Source organism: Lygodium microphyllum, chromosome 4 (assembly GCF_053477565.2).
Source record: "Lygodium microphyllum isolate KBCC chromosome 4, Lygodium_microphyllum_v1.1.10, whole genome shotgun sequence".
In the NCBI taxonomy this organism is placed as follows: Eukaryota; Viridiplantae; Streptophyta; class Polypodiopsida; order Schizaeales; family Lygodiaceae; genus Lygodium; species Lygodium microphyllum.
The window spans coordinates 122,392,097-122,409,232 of record NC_141138.1 but is presented as its reverse complement, the minus strand read 5'-3'; the positions used below and the strand labels follow the sequence as shown (position 1 = coordinate 122,409,232).

At 42.0% G+C, this 17,136-nt stretch overlaps 1 protein-coding gene across 2 annotated transcripts in view; it reads right to left on the bottom strand.

Annotated features, from left to right (window-relative positions):
• LOC148037560 (Methylthiotransferase) overlaps positions 1 to 17,136 on the bottom strand; it is a 70,855-nt gene that overhangs the window by 41,619 nt on the left and 12,100 nt on the right. Inside the window, exons 3-6 of one of the 2 annotated variants that reach the window (XM_087676507.1) lie at positions 16,553 to 16,644; positions 16,141 to 16,390; positions 306 to 425; positions 117 to 192 (exon numbers count right to left, since the gene is read on the bottom strand). In XM_087676507.1, the coding sequence (XP_087532633.1) occupies positions 117 to 192; positions 306 to 425; positions 16,141 to 16,390; positions 16,553 to 16,644 (538 nt within the window). Of the gene's footprint in view, positions 1 to 116; positions 193 to 305; positions 426 to 16,140; positions 16,396 to 16,552; positions 16,645 to 17,136 lie in introns of both variants that reach the window. The other variant, XM_087676508.1, reaches the window with a different exon arrangement.

Sequence of the window (17,136 nt, the reverse complement as noted above, 5' to 3'; positions counted from 1 at the left end):
TCTCACCCTCAACATGAGCATATAGACCCAAGCATATCATTTCAAATCCATTTTGCCTCAAACCCTTATGTATAACTATCAATTGAAAGATATCCTAAATGAAGTAGGTGACAAACCATAAGCTCCTGTATCTTCACTACTAAGCCATACTTCCTTCACTCCATCCTCAATCACAGATCTTATCCGTTCAACCTGCATGAAAGCAACTTGGACTATAAATATAATGTACAAAAAAGAAACCAGTCTTTATTGAGCTACTTATCGATTTGCAACAAAATATCTCTGAGCAATGTTAATGGGCTTACCAAAGAAGGGACAGGATAGCTACCCAAGTGTCCACGAGCATGTTTGGTTTTACAGTATGTGCAGGCCCCCAAACAGCCAACATTTATGGGAAGTATTTCCACGAACTTATTCTTCCTAACCTGATAAGAAATAACCCCAATGGAAAGTACATGACATGAGATGTTAGGTTGAATATGAAAAGCACAATGATGCAAACTTTCTTCTCATAAGAAATAAATTAGCAGAGTGTTAAAAACGCCAACCATAGAGAACAATTTTAACCAGAATTGGTTGGTTCCTTACCAAAAACCTCAGATTTTGCCTCTTCATCAGTATAAAATTTGTTTAAACAAGATTTGGTATTGCAATCAAGCTGGACAGAGCAGATACTAGATAGGTGCCAATGGTATATAAGGACAAAGTATGTAGATGGCCATGATGCTAACACAAAGGTACCATGTTAAGCCAAAAAAATAGTAACAATAATAGATAGTACCACCCAAAATAGAGCTACAAATTACTATCCCACAAGCCACAGCACGCCTTTTTCTCTTGTTTTGGGTGAAACAATATGAATGAATCATAACAATATACAAGAAATGTTATGTTCAATACTCACTGCACAACAAGCACATCTGCATCACCCTACAACAAGCACATCACGCATGACACGTTGCCCATAATAGCACTAAAAATTACAGCGGTAATACGCACAAACCTATTGAATATTAGATAGAGCACCTGGTCATCATCTTTGTAGGCTCTTCCATGAATGGCTTGAATAAGATGATTGAGTAGTTACAAACATCCGACCATGTAGATATGCATGCAATGGCGGTGCAAACAAATGATCACAAGAAGAGGCAGAGGAGGTTGTTTATTGTGGGTATGAGCGGGTTTAAGCTTTTCAAGGATTGTATTACATAATGGCGACCTAATAACAAGTTACAACACACATAAACTATACAAGTTTCCCTTATTTTGCACATAAATTCTATATAATGAAGCATACGCAAGTAACCTATGTTGGAACCGATAATGTCTTAAGGTAGTGGCCAACATAAATAAGGTTGGGAATATTGTTTCTCCTTATTAAAGGTTTTAAACCATACTAGTGGTTGAGTTAGTGTATGAGTGTCCTAGTTAGGATTGGATTACGTTTTTAGGGTTTAGGGTTTTCAAAACACCCTCACTCTTGTATCCAACTCACTTCCCTCACACTTTCTTCCTTCTCTAGCTTCCTTCTAGATTTGGTATCTAAGCAGGCTGCCCCTTGCTCCCTTGCACCTCCCTCCCTCAAGAAGCATTTAATCACAGGAATCATCAATTCATCACGACAAAAATAACTTAGTTTTTGCCTGCCTCATACACTCTCCCTTTTGCTATATATTGGAGGCTCTCCTCAGCTGGGCAACACACTTCTCAGCATAGGTACCACTCTTCCAGGTCTTTTCAAGCCAATTTTGCATCTAGTCACCTATTTTTTGCAGCATGCATGTGTTCCAAGACAGGCTGCCCTATTTGGAGGGTTTCTAGAGCTGGCCTAGGACCTGGTTATCTGCTTTTGAAAGGTTGGGCATGATCATTTTGAGTTTTCACACCATTCTTGGAGCTGCTTGCCTAATTTTTGCAGCATTCATGTGTTCCAAGACAGGGCGCCCTATTTTGAGTGCTCTAGAGCTGGTCTAGGACCTGGTTGTCTGTTTTGAAACGGTTAGGCACATATTGAGAGGCTGATTTCAGGTCTGCTTTCTTGTTTTATTGATGTTCCATCCATTTAGTGAATGCTACCATGCGTTTGGAGCCATCTCTATGCTTTTTTGGACCTATTCCAGCCGGTTTTAAGAAAGGACAGCCCATTTATTGCACTCTCCAGTTGTAAAATCACTTCATTCAGTTCTTGAGATTACACTTTTATGCAAACTGAGGTTACAGGAAAATGTTAGGAATTAAGGCCCTCATGCCTTTTAATGTGCTCGGGTGTGAACACACCCTTAGCACTTGTACTTACACATATATATCTATCTAAAAAAACCTAAAGAGGTACACTTGTCATTGTACCCACTAATCGTGCACACTCTCTACTCTACTCTCTCTCACTCTCTATCTCACTATGTGTAACGAATACTGACTGTTTCGATCTTCGTGCCTCCCGATCTCTACAAACTGGTATCAGAGCCAATCGCTCACGCAAGCTGTTGAGGGTAGACCAACAGGCATAACAGTCTCGTGTAACAGTCTTGTGGACTATTGAGGAGCACGCGACACATGGCGAGTAAACGGTCTCTGTGATGACAAGTGACGGGGCAGGCGACTAGTCAGGGGTCCAACGTGGACCACGGCGACTGCAAGCATGAGGCAGTCGATTGGTGCAACAACTGACAGACAACCAGCGGGCAGGCAGCCTTTGCTGACGGACGGTGACTGCAATTGACGTCGGGCTGCACGGACAACTGACGGGACTAGAGGTGAGCTGCACGGCGCTGAGGACGGACACGTCACGGTCGAGTAGGTCAACAGACCCCGACACATTTTTTTTAATCAATTTTTTCTTTCTTGAAACTCCTTTGCCCCCTTCCCTTTACAAGGTATTCACACCTACAAGCACAAAGTGCAAATCTGTGTCTTGAAATTTGGGGTTTTTCCCAAATTTGGTGCCTGACACACATTGCAGTGCTCTCTAGACCAAAAATTGTAGACATTGAATGCACAAGCCTCATAATTTTTTTTGGGGAATTCTCAAATACAAGTAATATTTTTTCTTGAATGAGTCAATTTCACTAAAATCTGTGCAATCTTGGCCAAAAAATTTGGGGCTTTTCTCGGATTTGGCGATTATGATGCAGGACAAGATAATTTGTCTCAGAAATTGCAGGAATTTGTGACATATTGTCTCTGACATTTGGGACTCTTCATGTACATGCAAAATAGGGCTGAAATTTACCCAATTTCTCGACATTGATGCACATTGGACCTCGTGCAATTTGGGGCTTTTGCAGTTTGGGCAAAATTTGTGCACCATTTGGTCATTTTATGTACATGTAGGTTCAATTCCATGCAATTTGGGCATCCAACACTTGGAAAAATTCGAGGGTTTTGCTGAAATTGCTCTATTTTGGCAAAATTGGCCTATTCTATGCATGATAGAGAAAATGCAGATGTGTGGTTGATGCTTTGAGCACAAAAATTTTGGGGCTTTTGACCGTGTGTGTCAAATTTTATGCCCGTGGGTACATGTACATCAGAAATTGCAGCTTAAATTTGGAATTTCTCATGTAATGTGATGTATATGCCCTTGGAATAGCTGTAATCAGTTGTGGAATGCTGTAGCACATGGTTTGGTGCTTCTGAAAATTTAATTACAGATCTGAAATCTCTGCTTCTACGTGGTCATTTATTGTTGGTTGGTACTTGTTTGTACCTTGGTCACTTGTGTGACAGTTCAGGCCTGCATTTTGCTGAATTTTTTGGTCACATTTGGGCTGAAAATCATGGCTGGCAGCAGTGACAGCAGTAATCTCATACACATAAAGAAGCTTGAAAGAGCACATAACCCTGCAGTTTGGCAAAAACCGTGCTACAATATCCTGTTGCAAAAGAAGCAAGCAAAGACCAACAAAACCAAAGGGGAAAAGCCTGCAGACATAGGACGGGACGATTGGGATGAGTTAAATGAGCTTGCACGCTCTACCATCGAGCTATCAATTTCTGATGCCTTGCTGTTTAACATTGAAGGTTTGGATTCTACGTATGCTATTTGGACTCAACTGGAAGAACTCTATGCATAGAAGAGTGCTGCAAGCAAAGTGTATTGGCTAAAAAAGCTTATGGATTTGCGTATGAAAGAGGGTACAACAATGTCTACTCACTCGAGTGAGTTTAACTCCATTTTCAGCCAGTTGGTTGCCTTGAAGCTTTTGATTGATGAAGAATTTAAGGCTACGTTCTTGCTTTGCACTCTTCCAAAGAGTTGGGATACATTCAAGACTGCTAGGAGCAATTCTAATGCGCTTCTTTTGTATGTTGATGTAGAGAGTGCTCTACTCACGGAAGAAATGAATCGGCAAAATAGTGCATCCAGTAAGTCTTCTAGTGCTTTGCATACTAGGGGCAGATCACAACAAAAAGGCAAATCTGATAGCAAGGGACGCAGTAAATCACATGGCAAAGATGTTGAATACCATCATTGTGGCAAGAAGGGTTACTTTAAACATGACTGCTACAAATGGAAGAAAGAGAAAGGAAAGGCCAAGAAGATAGATGATAGCAAGGAAGAGAAGAAAGAGGGTCAACTCAAGAAGAGCAGTGTCAAAATTGAAGAGGTGAATGTAGTCACTCATGACAGTGACAGTAGAAATGACGTCCTTTTGGTCTATTCACGCTTTGGTGCACATGCTTTACTTGTAGATATAGATGATGACATGCATACCTGGATTCTCGATTCAGGTGCTTCCTTTCATGCCATGCCTCATCGTGAGTGGTTCTCTACCTATACAAGGGGTCGACATGGTGTTATCAATATTGGGGACAGCTATGCATGTGACATTGCAGGTATTGGCAATGTGTAGTTGCAGTTTCAGCATGGCTCTGTCTTCACACTTTAGCATATGGCATGTACCTCAACTCAAGAAGAGCTTGATTATCACAGGGCAGCTACATGATGATGGTTTTCATACCACCTTTGGTGATGGAAAATTGAAGATATGTAAGGGATCTACAATGATTGCTTGAGGTTGTAAAAGTGATATAAAGCCATGTTGTCATAGATGGAATCTCTAGAGAAAAATGGCACTTGGGACTTGGTACAGTTGCCTAAAGGGCAAAAAACACTTCCATGCAAATGGGTTTACAAGATGGTCACTTCTAGTTCCTCACCAAAGTACAAAGCAAGATTGGTTGCGAAGGGGTACAAGCAAGAACATGGAATTGACTTTGATGAGATCTTCTCTCCTGTAGTCAAGATGACTACCTTGAGAAGCATTTTAGGCTTGGTTGCAGCTGAAGATATGGAGCTCATACAGATGGATGTAAAAATTGCATTCTTACATGGTGATCTGCATGAAGACATATATATGCAGCAGCCTGAAGGGTTTGTTGAAAAAGGGACAGAAAAGATGGTATGTAAACTCAAAAGGAGTTTGTATGGGCTGAAACAAGCACCAAGAGAATGGTATCATAAATTTGATACATTTATGCAATCCCAAGGTTTCCATAGAAGTCAAGTGAATAACTGCTTGTACACTAAGAAGACAGCAGATGGCAACCTGATTATCTTGGTTCTGTATCTTGATGACATGCTGATTTTGCTGGCAAGGATACTCATGCCTTGGACTCACTAAAGCAAAGTAAACATGGCAGCTTTGACATGAAGAATCTTGGTGATGCAAAACACATTCTTGGCATGTGAATACTCAGAGATAGGTCAAAAGGATTGCTCTATTTACCTCAGCAGGAGTATATCTCCAAGGTTTTGCAGCGTTTCAATATGGAGGGGGGGAAAACAATTGGGATTCCATTGCCTCCATATGTGAAACTCAGTGCAGAGGACAACCCTACATCTGATGATGAGAAGGCTGAAATGGCCAAGATACAATATGCTTCAGCTACTCGCAGTTTGATGTATACTATGGTTGCTATACGTCCTGACATTGCCTTTGCAATGGGAGTGATTAGCAAATACATAGCAAACCCTGGCAAAAAGCATTGGGAAGCAATGAAAGATATTATGAGATACCTTAAAGACACAAAGGAGTTGTGCATCTGCTTTGGAAAGCAGAAGGCATCTGTTGTTGGCTTTACGGATGTAGACTATGCTGGTCATGCGGATTGCAGAAAGTCCACTTCTGGGTATGTGTTTACTTTCACAAGAGGAGCAGTCTCTTGGATCTCCAAGCTACAAAAGTGTGTTGCATTGTCTACTACACAGGCAGAGTATGTGGCTGCCACTGAGGCATGCAAGGAGGCTTTATGGCTTTCATATCTGGTGGAAGAGCTTGGCATTACAAAGTTACATGTTCTCCATTGAGACAATCAGAGTGCTATCATACTAGCATGGAATCACGTCTTTCATGCAAAGACGAAGCACGTACAGGTGAAGTACCACTTCATTAGAGATGTACTTGACAGTAAGAGCATTGAGCTTGTCAAAGTGCATACAGATGATAATCCTACAGACCTTCTCACGAAAGGTCTTCCAACAGAGCGGTTTGCTCATTGCCGACAGATGATGGGAGTTGGATAGATATATGTATTTCAGCTTTGTACATACCTAGACCTAGCTGATTCTTTTCTCCTCTTGAGACACATTGCCTTTATCCAGGAAGTTGTTGGGAATAAAGGCCCTCGTGCCTTTTAATGTGCTCGGGTGTGAACACACCCTTAGCACTTGTACTTACACATATACATCTATCTAAAAAAACCTAAAGAGATACACTCGTCATTGTACCCACTAATCGTGCACACTCTCTACTCTGCTCTCTCACTCTCTATCTCGCTCTATCACACTAGGCATAATGAACACTGACTGTCTCGATCTTCGTGCCTCCCGATCTCTGCAGTAAAAATTAGCCATTAATTGCTATTTCAGTCAAGATTTTGTTTGATAGGATACACATATTATGTGAAGACCAATTCCCCTTCTTGACTGGGCTCTTTCAAAGGCTTTTGGCTGCCCATTCATCACGGTTTCTAGCATTTTAAAATGTATGCATGTGATGCGGTGGGTGGATGTGTGGGTGAATGTATACTACCAAAGAACATATGGATGTGCACGCATGCATACATGTATTTTCTATTGTAGAAAAACTGCATGTGCAATGTGGGCTAATTTGATATGACTTCATACAAGAGTATGCTGATTTTGTATGTGTAGTGTGACAAAAGGGAAAGTCCTTGGAAGAAGTTTTAAAAACTCAACCACAAAAAAAACCCACCAAAAAACCACCCCCCAAAAGAACACACATCTCCCCCTCCCCAAAAAAAAAAAGAAAACGGCTGTTGGGGATGGGACCAGGGATGTCCCCTGTCCAATTATGGCATCCCCTTCAAATCCATCCAGGACAGTGTTTCCACATTCCGAGGGCCCAAGACAGCAGTTCCTTGTGTTAGTATGCCTGGCAATCTACAAGGTAGTTGCAAGCACAGAATTACTAAAGATTTGCAATGATTTATGCATTGGTTACATGCACGCTACTACGTAGCCATGTGGCAAGAGGTCCGGTGTTGCATGTTGTTGTTTGGACATACACAAGGTCCTCGTCTACACTACTAGGTATGGGTCGCATACAAGTCCATGGTTGTTGTGTAGGGATCATTGATTGCTCATGTGCATGGAAGTGTATCCTGCTATTACAAAAGAATTTCCCTAGCCTTGGATCATTTGAGGTGGCAAGTGGCAACCCAGAATCTCTCAGCTTAACTTTTAAGGGAAAGACTTATTGGGCATTCTTCATGGCATCCTACTCAGACATTGACTACTTGTCTATAGAGATCAAAAGGTATAGTCAGTCATCTATGTGAAGATATGCCAGGTTTTGTAGAGAACACACGAAGTGTACGAACACAACTCACACACACACTAAACTCAAACAAGAATGCTAAAGAAAAAAGATTGCCAACAAGGTTGGAGCCCAAGTGCTTTGAGCATGTGGGTGTGTACATGGGTTTGCGAGTTCAAACCTTGGATACATCCTTGAGGCATCTTTCAAATTTCAAGCCTTCTTGAAAAAGACAAATGAAAGAGATACAACTCATTGAAGTTGGCTAAGGGAGAGTGCTAGAGTTTCATCCTCTGAGAACATATCCCTGTTGTAGCAAACCACTGATGTCGATGAAAAAATTTTATGAAGGCAGCTGGTAAAAAAAGCAATAGCTTAGACCTATAGCAAATCAAAATGTAACTTGATAAGGAGTTGAGTAGCTGTCTAGCATGTCATCTCATGCAAGAACGAGATGCAGCTGGTTGTGACACATGGCAATCCTCTAGAAAGGAAGTGGCAGTCCGCACAGCAACACTAGCACTAGCCAGCTAGGCAGCAACTAGTGGAGAAGAAAGATGAAGTAGATGATGATGGTGAAGGTGATGGAGGGCTGGTACAATGTGAGGGAATGGGGATTGAGAGTGGAATGCAGATAGGGTCTCTATTTATAGAACATTTTCAGCCAATTGTCCTATTGAAAAGTATCAAGTGGCATCTAAAACGCAAAAAAGTAGCTAGGGCTATTTTAAGAGCCAAAAAAATATGATAATTTGAAAGGAAATTTTAATGGCTTAACAATCTATTGAATTTGATTCTCTTGATAATAAATCACATAAATACCATAAGGGGCGCAAGGTCTTTGCACCAATCTAGTGTTGGGACCTATCGCTTTAAAAGCGATAGTGCTAGCATCTACTTCACTATATTTGAAAGAACATGTACATTGTTAGCAGAGTATTTGTCAGCTCATGTGTGAGTCTGAGCTTGATCTGGGCTGGGCATTTTTATTAGGTATTTTAGGTATTTTTCTGGTGTGGCATTTTATGCCATTGGGGCATTTTATGCACCAGTCGGCCAGCATTAAATGCTGTCCGACCAGCATTATTGCTCCCCACTTTTTCAGCCTATTTATACTCAGTGGCTCCTCCTCAGTCAGTCACATCATCTTCACCATCTGCAGACTCTGTGGAGAGAGGAGCCAGTGCCAGTGCCCACGCAGCCAGTGACTCACTATTGTATGCGACTGTCTCGTGTTCAGATATATGGATTCCATTTCCCGTGCATACATCTGAGTTCTCATCTGTATCGTGTTCTTTCTTTTCTCTTTTTGTCTTGTGTTTCAGCAGTTTATTTCAGCACATGTTTATGCTTCCACCGCTGCTCCACTTCTGACATGGTATCAGTTTTCAGGATTCGTGTTTCTGCTGTGTTTTCTTGCTGATTTCAGGACTGTTTTGTACCCCTGCTGATCAGACGACTGCTGTCGCAGCCAGGCGACCTGTTTTGGGGCTGTTTTCAGCCTGCGTTTTTTTTGCAGTTTTGTCATCGCCTGCTGCCTCCGCACCCTCTGCTGCCTGCGTTTTTCATCTGCAGCTGCTGGCGACAGTTTTCTACCTGTTTTTCTCCAGTTTACAGCCTGCGTTTTGCTGATTCAGCATCTCTCGTGGCTGGGTGACTGTTACTTCAGGCCGTTTTCTCTGTTTTTGGCAGTTTTTGACTGATTTTTTGACTTTCTGCAGCAGATTTTGTCTTCTATTGATCAGATTTTGGGTTCTATTGCATGTGAACTCTCATTTTCTATAGTCTGTGCTTGTGTTTTGGCTGTGTTTCCTCTCTAAATTCCATCTCTTCTCTACTTCTCTTCTTATCCTCTCCATATGGCTCCTCCGTGCACTTCCACTGATGATAAGTTACATGGACCTGATTATCTCACATGGAGTGCTGTCATGAAAGCTTGGTTTGTGCAGAAGCGGCTATGGTACATCGTCAGTGGAGCTCTTGCTCGACCTCTCCGTCCTTTTCCTCTTCCTACAGACTTTGATGAGGACAACCATGAGGCATCCTTGAGATTACAGGGGTGGCTTCCGGCACATTATGGAGGTGAGGCTTATGTAGCTTCAGAGAGGGGTGACGGGAAGAAGAAGTCGAAGGCCCAGTGTTACCACTATGGCAAGAAGGGACATTTGCGGAAGGACTGCAAGAAGTTAGCGGCTTCCAGGAAGAAGGAGCAGAAGACGAAGCGGGATGCTGACTCTACCGATGAGTCCTCTCCTTCATCAGACTCCGACTCCGATCCTCCGACCAAGGTGAAGTCCAAGGCGCGGAAGGGATCCTCTTCTTCGGATCGCGGAAAGGGCTTGGTGGCCCCTTCCTCGACTGCTTTCTAGTGGTGGTGATGAGGTCATCCCTCACGACTCTCTTGTGCCAGAGAGGGAGTGTGAGCGGGTGTTCAGATGGGGCAGCCGCGCCTCATCTATACTTTTATACAGGTGCACAGGTTCCAGAGAGGGACGTCCCTGACGCATCGACTTCAGTCTGGCGGAATCAAATCCTGGAGCTGGGATTGACATCCAGGTTCATGATGAGCTGGTTATCTGACAGAGAGCGGGAGGCTTTCGTCTGGAGCTCACATGAGGGGACACTTTGGCGGTCTGGCCAAAGGCAGGGAATCCATGGTCACCTATGTTCAAAGGCATTTTTGACAGGATGGTCTTGTATGCTCCTGCGAGACATTGGTGATGGACACAGAGACATGCTATGATCTTCTCTATTTTCAGGTGTTTGGTACGATCAACATCGACATCAGGTTCTCTCCGAGGCATCTTGGTGGTGGCTTGATCACCCACTGCTTGGGTATCCATGGTTCTACTTGGTGGTTCTAAGTTGTATAGTTTCTGATCCCTTTTCATTGTACTATTGTATTGTATCAGATCACCCATGATCTGAGAGAGGGTGTTAGCAGAGTATTTGTCAGCTCATGTGTGAGTCTGAGCTTGATCTGGGCTGGGCATTTTTATTAGGTATTTTAGGTATTTTTCTGGTGTGGCATTTTATGCCATTGGGGCATTTTATGCACCAGTCGGCCAGCATTAAATGCTGTCCGACCAGCATTATTGCTCCCCACTTTTTCAGCCTATTTATACTCAGTGGCTCCTCCTCAGTCAATCACATCATCTTCACCATCTGCAGACTCTGTGGAGAGAGGAGCCAGTGCCAGTGCCCACGCAGCCAGTGACTCACTGTTGTATGCGACTGTCTCGTGTTCAGATATATGGATTCCATTTCCCGTGCATACATCTGAGTTCTCATCTGTATCGTGTTCTTTCTTTTCTCTTTTTGTCTTGTGTTTCAGCAATTTATTTCAGCACATGTTTATGCTTCCACCGCTGCTCCACTTCTGACATACATATGATACCAAAATTGGATGGAACTTTACCAATGTTGTAAGATAGTAGAGTAAAAGATTTGGAACCAGTTTCAATTGGAAAATCATTTTCTACAAAAATTGGATTTTCAAAAGTGCATGAAAATTGGTCAAAACAGCACTTGGCAACATTGTTTGGAGCTCTTTAAAAAGTTGACAATTTCTATCTAATCCCAAATCTCTTAATGGAAATACTTACTATACATATCAAAGTATTTTTCATGAAAGTTTTAGCCTAATAAAAAAATGTTTGAGATGGTTTAGATCAAAAACACAAAAAGTTTTCGATTTTCTACAAAAATGGTCCAAAAGATTGACATAAAAATATACACTTCCTAGCTTGTTTTGACCCTTTCTATTTTATTTCAATTACTATCTTGTGTTAATTGCATTTCCCTAAAACCGTTTCTTCTTGATCTTTCTCGTTGATGAGAAATGGAATTTTTTATAAAGGGTCCAAATTGCCACAAAAGCCGCTTTTTTGCCACAAGGCTAGTGTTAAAGGCGGGTTTGGTTAGTTCCAATGTTGGGATCATCACCAATTCCCTGAAGGGGGTGAGCCTATGTTGGTTATGTGCAGAGTATTTCAGCATGGGAAGAAGTGAAAAATTAATGGATTGCTGAACTTCTCCTCAAGAGTTATCCATAGACAAAGGTGAAGATTGTCATCAATTCCCTCAAGGGGGTGAGCCTATGTTGGTTATGTGCAAAGTATTTTAGCATGGCAAGAAGTGAAAATTTAATGGATTACTAAACTTCTCCTCAAGAGTTGTCCATAGAAAAAAGTGAATAACCACCATCTATTGTTACGTAGCCACAAGAGGATGGTTTACAACCTTTTAAAGCTATTGTTGTTGGTAAGCATGCTACTCTATGTCTTGTTTCATGAACATCTCCTACTTGTGAGCCTCAATTTGAGTTCGATGAGAACATTGGAAGTTTTATTAATGTCATAGTCTATCAATTTGTCTTGCATGTTATATGCCTTTATTACATGCACATTAGGTGAAGAATAGAGTTTCTAGGTCTTGATCATCTCATCCCCTTTTTCACTTAGCCTATTCACACTGCACATAGTGGAGTGCATTGCACATTTTATCCATGTGGCATCATGGGCAGCATCTCTTCTCACGAGTAGCTTCATTAGTGCTATCTTCTCGTAGCATTAGGTCAGCTTGTATATTGCCCTTTGCCTATATATAGGCTCTCAGTTGCATGCCTCCAAATCACATCATTCCAAGGAGCCATCATTCTCTCTCATTTCCCTCAAACAAATTCTCCTCTTCTACCATGAATGCAAGGGCTGATTGTGTGCAGCCTTGTATCAATGTTCAAATCAGTGTTTTCCCTATGTTTCTTTTGCATTTCATCTACTCTGCTCTTCTCTCCATCTTCCCTTCCCTCCCTTGGCGCACCCTCACAATTACAGTGGCTGTCAAAGAAGTTTATCAAGCATGCAGTGCAAAGCATCTTGCATGTATTGTTGGGCTTAGCCAAAGATGAAAGTTCTATTGACATCTTTAAAAGTAGTAGACCACAAGAAGAAAAAGGAGAGGGGGCAAAGTGCAATGCCTAATGGGATGATAGATGAGGGATAAAGGCTTGCTGGTTTGATCAGAAAATTAATATTTCCGTGTTGAAGAGAAAACAATAGTGTGTTGAGTGCAAGACCTCCCAACCTTAACATGATCCTTCTTTGTGATTAATAACATTAATCCTAGCAATTGTAAGAACATGAACTCAGAAATAATAAACTTGGGAAATGGAATACATTCACCAATGCACGAGTGAGGAGCAACCAGCAGAGTGCAGAGTGCAGTGTGCATGTATCAGATCATAATGACATGGAGAAGGGGTGGCCTATAAATAGGCACAAACAGAGAAAAATAATGATCACATTGGGCAGCCATAAATGCAGGTTGGCCTGGCTGAAAACAAGTCGCCCATACAAAATAAAAGCACCCAAATTTTGGGCTATTGAAATGGCCACACAGCCAATGAAATGTACTAAGCTAATACCCTCTCTCAAATCATGGCTGATAAGCAAAATAAAATATACAATGATAAAAGACACACCATACTACACAACAATGACAATCAAATGGGACCATGGACACCCAAGCAATGGGTGATCAAACCACCACCAAAGTCTCAAGAAGACACTAATGTTGATATAAATCATACCAATCCCTCACCATAAAAAGTAGAAGCAGCTGAATCTCAATGCAAGTCACAAACCAAGTCCATTGAAAGCAGAACATGGCCATGGATTCCCCATTTCAACCATGCCCAAGGTCCTCCACACTTGCATATGGATGAGACTAGCATGCCCCACCACTACCTGCTCCCACTCTTTCTTAGGGGCTGGAGAGCTGTGAGGGATGCAAGCACCACTAGGGCTAGAAGAATGATTTCGTGGTCACCACAGCCTTCGCCACACAACCAGAATTTATGTTGGAATCTGAGGATGATGAGGAGTCAAAGGAGTCCTTGCACTTCTTCTTCTCCTCTTTCTCCTTCCGCAACATCACTAGCTTCTTGCAGTCCTTGCAGAGATGCCCCCCTTCTTGCCATAGAAGGAGCTCTAAACTTTCTTCTGCTTGTCATCCCTCTTGAAGCAGCCAAGGCACTTAAGTGAGCCACCAAAACAAGATGGCAACCTCACATGTAATTGTAAGGCAAATTCGTGCCCAAGTAGCATCCATGTCAAGTGTTGGAAATTGACAAGAGTATTAGATGTTCATTTGTCACACCATCAAACTCTGGAGACAATTTGAAGAGAGTGGTCCCTAACAAATGAGCTTCGGTAGAGCAGACTGCATGTTGTGAAGGTGGTCCTAGATATATGTCGCTCGAAGGATGAATGACCGAATCATATCAATTGCCTTGAACCAAATGTTTTGCAACTGGCCATAGAGGCTAACAGCCCTCATGGTCAAACTCCCGAGGCAGAAAATAGCCCCTACCAATGAGCTTCAAGTAGAGCAGACTACTTGTTGCGAAGTTGATCTTGGGCCTCTACCACTCGAACAATGAATGATTGAATCGTATCAACAACCTCAAACCAGATATTTTGTGACAAGCCATAGCGGGTAACAGCCCTCATGATTAACAAAGCCTCATATGCAAGCTGCAGCTTCTTCCTCACCATGGGAGATGTCCCACAGAAGGTGACCATCAATAAGGTTTCATTCAAGATACATCGAAGAAGCTCTAAGCATGTATTGGTAACATTAGAGTCTAGGTCGAGGATTGCTTCCTCAATTCTCTTCACCCCAATAGGATGGAACCTCAAGGAGTGGGTCATCATGAATGCAATGTATAAATTGAAACAATGTAACAAAGACGCTTCTGCATAAACCATGCTTTCATCACCACACTCCAAGTTCGATAATCAGGGCCTTTAAGCTCATCATTAGTATTACAACATGAAGGAGCCATTGATAGATGATCTGCAGAGAAGGTAAGGGTGTTGGAGAGAATATCTTGGGCACTTATGATTAATAAGCCACATGGCACAAGTTCAACCATTCAAGCAAGAGATACAATTCAAAATAAAGACCAGAGAGGAACCAGTGTGAAATGAGTGTAGTGAATATATTCACAACAACCAACATGTGTGAACCTTCCCTTAGGTGTGTAATTTGAGCTGAATAAAATGCAAAAAAGAGGGAATGCAGGCAATCAAAGTTTATATGTGCAAAAAAAAATGTGAAAATGAGTGCAAAACTAAGAAAATCAGAGCAGCTGAGTGAAAACAATGGCTGGGCTGACTGAAATACTGCATGCAGCTATTAAAACACAGGATTCAGCAGAAAAAATGCAGGTTAGACGGGCAACCCACCAGCTGAAAATTGCCACCAAGCTGAAATATGATGTGCCCAGGCCATATGAATGACAGCAGCAGTAAAACGCAAGGTTGCAGCACTCAAGGAGGTTGGACTAGACCTGAAACAGCAGTCAAAAACAGAAAACAGCACCAGAACCAAGGCGATTGGGCTCTGATAAAATGTCAAAGGAATGCACTGCAACAGAAGCAAAGTGTTGAAGCTGCTGTAAACACAGAGAACTGAACAAGAGAACAACTACATATGAACTCAGAAACCAAATACATATACCAAAGCATAAGAGTGTGCACAACCACATGGGCTGTGGGGAACCAGCAGGCTGCTCCCAGACTACTTCTCTATAGCAAAATGCAGTCCGCATATATAGATCATAATGACATGGAGGAGAAGTGACCAATAAATAGGCAAAAATTGAGGAAAGTAATAATCAGGTTGGCCAGCCATAAATGCCACCACAAGTGCATAAATGGAGGAAAATAATGATAAGTTGGCCAGCCATAAATGCAGGTCAGCCAGGCTGAGAATAACCCATGCAATGTACTACGCTAATGGCTCCTCCTATCCAAGAAAGCAAACAAATGGTGGTCCTTGCAATGGCCACTTACCCATGCAATGTACTACACTAATGGCTCCTCCTATCCAAGAAAGCAAACAAATGGTGGTCCTTGCAATGGCCACTTAGAAGACGACAATCAAATTCCAAACCACATTCCTAGCCCAAGGATGCAGCAATGGGTTAGGTTTGGACAGTTGAACAGCAGTGTCAGCCTCCAAGAGTATGCTGAAAAGCCACACCTCACTAGTACAACAGCACACGGTTTCCATGTAGACTGACACTTATTTTGCACTCCATATAGTAGAGTTATTGCATATACTGTATCCACCCACAATGTCAAACCTAACCAGGCATTAGATAATCACTGGTGCAAGAGCTCAAAATGATGCCGTTAAGCTTGTCAAGTCTTTTCATTTTGCCACTTCATGTGCTTAATTCAATCAGGATAGCCTACTGGATGCACATCAGTTACCTCCTAAAAGTCTACAACCTTCAAGACACAATAAGCCAAATAAAACCTTGAGATACTTAGAGAATGTCATTTGGTACCTTAGGCAGGTCCAGGGCAGGAAGAGAACTTCTGCGAAGAAGTCGTACTTCATGTCCTCGTAACGTTTCTTCTACAACTTCCACCACCCGATCAATCTGTTGCACACCTATAATGCTCACACCCTCCAGATCCTTCAAGTCCTTGCTACCCTGTGGCACACACCCAGCTACAACTACAGGTTTTTTACAAGACTTGCCCTTCCTTATTAAAGTTTCCATGGCTGATTGGCTTGGCGATTTAACTGTACACCTGTCCTAAAGATGGCCAACAAAACCTACTTCAGTTCGTGAGATCAAAAGAAACGAATGAACCCAAGAATGCTTATTTTTACAGAAGAAAAGAATGAACCTGAGAATGCTTAATTTTATAGAACACATATCAAGAACAAATGGGTGTAAGATAATTGCTTACGTGTTAATCAACCACAAATCAGCCACCTCAGGATCCTCAGCAAGCATATATCCATATGACAAAAGCTGTCCTGCCATGTATTCGCTATCACTCTGCATCAACACATGTATGACCATGTTTACAACATATTCAGCTCTTTACTCTGCAAATAGCAATTGTGAAGCAATAAAACTGAAGCAAAACTCAGCAGTATATGTACAAAATAGATAGAATTGCTTTGTGGAACAACCAATACAGCAAGATTAATTCAGCCACATTAAACTAAAAAATTCAGGCAACATCCACATCACATGTGAGTACAAGATGTAAAATTCAATAGAGAATCATTCAACAATTCCTTTATCAAGAAGCAAGAACAACATGAGGGCAAGATGACTTCAAACACATCTTCACAGCATCATTATGATGCTCCTGAACCTAGCACATTGAGACACGAGACGGGGTGAGCTTCACAGCTTGCTTCTCCATCCGACATGGCCGGAGAGTCTTCGAACTACCATGGATTCCACAAACCATATGAGATCTCATGAGCCGAATACAATCTCATCCTCATGTATTAAGCTCAACAGCAGATTGAAGGTAAA